General features: G+C 27.3%; 1 protein-coding gene across 1 annotated transcript; it reads left to right on the top strand.

The window, feature by feature from the left end:
* The first annotated feature begins 776 nt into the window (after positions 1–776).
* BO70DRAFT_367113 (uncharacterized protein) lies at positions 777–1,797 on the top strand. The gene has a single exon (XM_025544503.1). The coding sequence runs from the start codon at positions 823–825 to the stop codon at positions 1,414–1,416; it is 594 nt and encodes a 197-aa protein (XP_025394184.1). The 5' UTR covers positions 777–822; the 3' UTR covers positions 1,417–1,797.
* The last annotated feature ends 4,203 nt before the right edge of the window (positions 1,798–6,000 follow it).

The raw sequence follows: 6,000 nt of genomic DNA, 5'->3' as shown, positions 1-6,000 counted from the left end.
TTCTAATACTTATCTGATCACAAGATTCTTTTGCTCTGTTGGCTAAGGATTCTGATATATTATATTATTTTTATCTATTATCAAAATGCATCAGATCTTTTTGTCAGAAGATATTATGATTGATTGCTGAAGTTTCTAAACAGTGAGACAATAATTTTATAGACATAAGAGTGGCAGGAGCGTAGAGCAAGTGCTAGCAAGTGAAGAACAGAGCTCAGACCGCCCTTTAACCCCTTCAGGTGCGCGCTATTGCCCTGATAGAATACGCTAGAGGCTGTTACTGCTGCATTGGGTATTATCCAGCTTCCCCGATAGGCATTGGGTTCCCCGAGAGAGACAGTAGCTGATACTAGCTGGTCGCTATTTGCGAATTAACATATTGCCATTGTCCATATCTTCCACCATTGATCAGAGGCAATGTCTATATATTGGTCCAATGCATTGCATTCTTATCAGATCGCTTCGGGAATACGGGAAGACCCCTGAGAACGTAATATACCTACATTCATTCCAAATTGGTTAGCCCGAATTGGCCTCATCTTTGGATTTCGCTGGGATGATTCAACGCCCATTGCCTAAACGACTGACAGCATAAGAGGACCATCCTGGTGGATCGGTTCCTATAAATATTCTGACATCTAGATCCCATTCCGTTGATAGCATGTTTGCTGGATTTGGCCGATGTCTCTTCCCGTGGATCTTCTCATGATGACGTCACATGCGACCGTAGTTTATCTCTAATCGCTCCACCGACCACCTCCTTGCCCATCAGCTCGGTCCCAGACACCGCGTTGGACGTGGGATTTGGTCGGGCAAAACTACATGTGCTCGTCAGTGGGCATCGAGTATCTCCATCAAGAGCTCACCACCGCAGAAGCGATCCAGATCTGCGAACGGTTCCAGGGAACCGCATGGCGGCCGGGCCGCCAGGTGATGTGGAGCGGTGTACCCCGTGCCATCGTTCAGCAATGGGCAGACGCACACGGGATGCAGACGCTAACCACGGCGATGGGCCCTCTCATGGTCCATGATCATCCGCAATGTCGGCATCTCCATAAATCGAAGCAAGGCTGGAGCAGATATATGCACGGCGCATCGGCTCTTTTTGCCTCTCATATTGCACAATACGGGGGAACAGTCACAGTCGTGACACCTCCACCTCCCGAAAGATTCAACCCGCATGGAGGGACAAACTACCAAGCAATCGAAGAGCCAATTTTGAAGGGGGAAAGAGGACCTTACTGCGTCAAGAAGATCGAACTGGTGCATCCCACTGTGCCTGGAGCAGAAGAATTCTGCTATGAGATATGGCCTGAGGACGAGACCGACTCTTGGACTGCGAAGTTCGCCAAAGCTAGCAAGTCCGCTCCACATCCTCAATGGAGGCATCCCAAACCAAAACGGGCAAGGCTATAGGATTCATAAGATGTGGAGCGTCCCGATATCAATCCAAGATTTGACTACCACATTACCCTACAGGAGAAGGTTTCCTACGCGTGCCTGAGGAAGCAAGTTCAGGTTTCAAAAACAATTCATTTGTCAGCTATCTGGCTGGGTTGGAGGGTGGCTCAGATTGCCGTCGGATGGAGGAAAATCACGCTAGAGGGACTCCAACTGAATGTATCACCGTATGTTTGGTGAAGATGTCCTCAAACTGAACACCGATGAGTGTCATCGACATGTTGATGAAAAGTGAGTTTTGTGATCTTGCAGCAAATGTCCGGCGAGGCTCCTGCCAGTAAAATTGTTCCACAAAAGTTGCAATCCAACTCTAATAACTTGCGTGAATCCAGCATCTGTGCTCTGGGTTAGCTGTAGAATAGAGAATCCTTTGTATTACTCACCACAGCTACAAATGAATCATTTCTGGAACCTGAGGAAAAAGATACCTGCTGCTGGGGTGGCAAAGTCACTGTTGGCGCTGAAGCGGGAACGCGTGCGCCAAGAACCAACATGTGACATGCTGTCGTACGATGTGCTGCTCCCGGTCGGATCCACAGTCTGTCATATTCTATGGCTCGGAGGGGATCTGCGCCGGCGACCTTGGCTGCCAGGCTGCCCCACCTGGTCATAACTGATATGATGCAATTGGCTACTACAGCTTACTAAGGATGGAATATGATTATTCCATCTCTGGCTGAGTAAGTGTATATTCTGATAATTATTAAAAGAATCTGCCAGATAATTATTAGCTAAAAGAGATTAAGTATTTTATTATTATTATAAGATACATCCCAGAGCTATCTGACTCAGCTAGTATATCTTATTAGACTGATATCTGCTGAGTTATATATATAGAGTGGCTAACAGCCAGATCAGGTCAGATTAATTGGAATTTTTATATCTAACCACCAGATTATAATCAGATTAAGAAAATTTTTATATCTGACCGCGGTATAGCTAAAAACCGGGCGGTTAATTATCTTAATTATTCTTAATATTAAGATTTATTTACTATATCTTTTTAAGCTCTAGTATAATTAAGATATACTCAGATTAAATAATTATTAATCTGATTATCTTTATTATTATCTAAAAGTATATAAAAAGAAGCTTTTTAGATTAAAAAAATATAACTGAGAAAGAAATTAGTATCTTTTTTATTATTATTTATTAAAAATAATAAAAAAATTCTAGTTATATTAATAAAATTTAGTTTTTTATAAAATTATTATTCTTATAATAAAAAATATATATAAAAATATATAATTACCGCTCTATTTTAGCTGTATATTTTAATTATATTATAAAACACTAAAAAAATTATATATTAATTATTAATTAGAATACTAAGAATAAATATACTATTTCTATTCTATTATTTTTTCTAAATCAGATTATTCTTAGATTTATAGATAAGATATAGCTCGAAGAGCTATTAATAAAATCAGAAACTAGCAGGCAGTTAAAAAGATTATAAATAGTTAAATTATTAGAATAAAACAGATTAAATAAATTAAATAGATTAAATAGATTAAACAGATTAAATAAATAGAATAAATAAATAGAATATATTAGATCTATATTATAATATTATAGCTTTTATAAAAGATTCTATAAAAATCTTTTATAAATCTTTTTTATAAATATCTATTTTTTATTCTAGTCTATTATATCTTAAGCAGCTCTATTTAAAAGAAAGAATTATTTTATAACTCTAGACTTCAGATATAAATTTCTGATTACTAAATTTATTAAAATAAATAAAATATAACAGATATCTTAGCTATATATTAAAATATAATAAATTATATTTATATAAAGTTATATCTTAAAATAAAATAAACTATCTTTATAAAGTTTTCTATTTTTATTTTTTTATATTTATTATTTACAGAACAGCTTCAGAATTATAAATTAATTATAATTATCTAATTTATTTTTAAAGAATATTATTAAGTCTTCTTCTTCTATTTCTCAGATCTTTATAAATTATAATAATATTTAAACTAAGATAAGCTTTTTAAGTTAGATCTTTTCTTCTCTCTTAAATCTCAAGATTATATATATTACAAAGAATCGGAAGATTATCTTATATCCAGCTTTTATTAAAATATATAAAGAACTTAAAATATATCTAGATATTAAAGATATATAGTTTCTTAAGATATCTTTAATTAAACTAATATAATTCCAGATACTATAGAATATATTAATATTCTTATTTATTAAAAATTCTACTATAATTAGTTTTCTATTCTTTATTAAATAACTAGAGATTTTCTCTTGATTATAATTAATAATATTAGTATTAAATATCTTTTTAATAATTTTTAAGATATCTATTACTATTATCAAAGCTGTCTTAATTTTAATATAATTAAAGCAGTTATACTTTAAATATATATTAATTATTTTATTATAAGTAAGAAGTATTAGAATATACTTAATAATCTTAATTTAGATTTAATTATTTTTATATTTAAGAAGTAAGAGAAGAATAAGATAATTATTATTTTTTATATTAATAAAAATAAGAATATAGATAATCTTGAAGATAACTCAGAGAATAAATTATTATTAGAATTAAAAAAACTAGTCTTATCTAAGTCTTTAATTATTATATATACTTAGATAAAAATAGAGATCTGATCTTTATAATTTCTATATTATTATAATTATTATTTTAAATAATATAAAGAATAAATATTTTATATTTTTTCTTATTTCTTTTATACTAGATTCTATAAAAGCCTTTTTCAGAGTATAGTATATCTCTTAAGATAATTAATTAAATAAATTAAGCAATAGATTATATCTAAAGAATATTACTATATTTATACTATAATTAAATATATATTATACTTTATATATTATTTATATAAGAAGAATATATATATTATAAATTAATCTATAGTTATTAATCTATCTACTATATCTGATCTTTCTGACCGGCAGATATAAATAATTATAATAATAATTATATCTTAATCTGATCTTAACTATATAGTTAAAAATTTTTTATATCTTAATCTGACCGCTAGATTATGGCCAGATTAAGGTTAAGATATAACAGTCAGGTTAAGCCACTCTATATATATATATATAAAACTATTAAATTCTTAAGAATTTTTTTTTAGATATCAGTTATTTTTTTTATATATAGACTTGATTTTGTATAGCTTATAAATTCTACTCTTAATATTAAAAATAATTTATAAAAAAAAACATTATAGTTCAGCAATCAGCTATATATTAATTAGACTAGATTGATTAGAATACTGCAGTTTAATAATTAGCTATATATTAATTAAAATAGATTAATAATTTATAAAAAGATATTATAGATCAGTAATTAACTATATATAAAAAAAATAATAAAAGATCTAATATAAATATAATATCTTATTAGTTTAATATATAGATTAAAAAAAGCAGAATTATTAATAATAAAATAATAGAATTATTATAAAATATAATAATAAAATAAATAAAAGTAATTTAATTAATATATTAATAAATTATAAAATATTATAAATATTTAGATAATAGATAGAATTACTATCTTAGCAGAAAATATTACTAAGACTCTTATAAATAATTATTTAATTATATAATTAAGATCTCTCTATTTAAAAGTCAAAGTCTTTAATAAAAATAATAAATATTATTCTAATTTTAAGATATACTTATACTTTAAATTTATAATAAATATTGATGTATATTCTGATAATACTATTAAAATAGTTTATATATTTATATACTTAAAAGAAAATATAGTAAAAAAAATCTTATTTTAATATTAAAATCTAAGCAGCAAAGCTATTTATATTAATATTATTATTAAGCTAAATAAAGTCTATAAAAATAAGAATTAAAAAATAAAGATATTAAATAAGTTATATTTATATTATTAAGATAATTAAAAATTCAAAAGGTTCTTGAAGAACTTTAATATTATATTTATATAAATTAATAATATTATAAAGAATAATAGTCTGAAAAGTACTATTCTAAAAAATATTCTTGACTATATTTTTTAATAAATAATTATTAGTTTATAGACGAGCTTTATTTATAAAAAATATTATAATTAACTGCGGCGGTATAATTATAATATAAAAAAAATTATTCTAAAAAAAAGATTTTAGAGATAGAACTATTATCAGTCTATATTAATTATTAACTTATTTAATATTATAAACTAAGAATATCCTACTATAGCTATAAATTATTAAGGATTAGCTTAAAATAAAAAAATATATAAATAAAATTCTTTTTTAATAAAATAAATAATCGCCCAGGAGCTCCAGAGAATAAAAAAAATAAATATTTATTTTTATTATAAAAAATAAGAATATCTAATACAAAAATATAATTAAGAATTTATTATCTAACTAATTATATAAACCATGCTTATAGTCTAAGAAGAGAATCAGTCTAAGAAGATCTTAGATAATTATAAGAATTATTAGAAAAAAGAATAATCTTTATATAAAATTATAAACAGAGATATTTAAATAGAATAGTTAATCTAAATTAGAAAATTTTTAAAAAATA

This window comes from Aspergillus heteromorphus (genome assembly GCF_003184545.1).
Source record: "Aspergillus heteromorphus CBS 117.55 chromosome Unknown BO70scaffold_70, whole genome shotgun sequence".
In the NCBI taxonomy this organism is placed as follows: Eukaryota; Fungi; Ascomycota; class Eurotiomycetes; order Eurotiales; family Aspergillaceae; genus Aspergillus; species Aspergillus heteromorphus.
The sequence above is the reverse complement of the archived record's forward strand: the minus strand, read 5'-3'. Positions and strand labels throughout refer to the sequence as shown.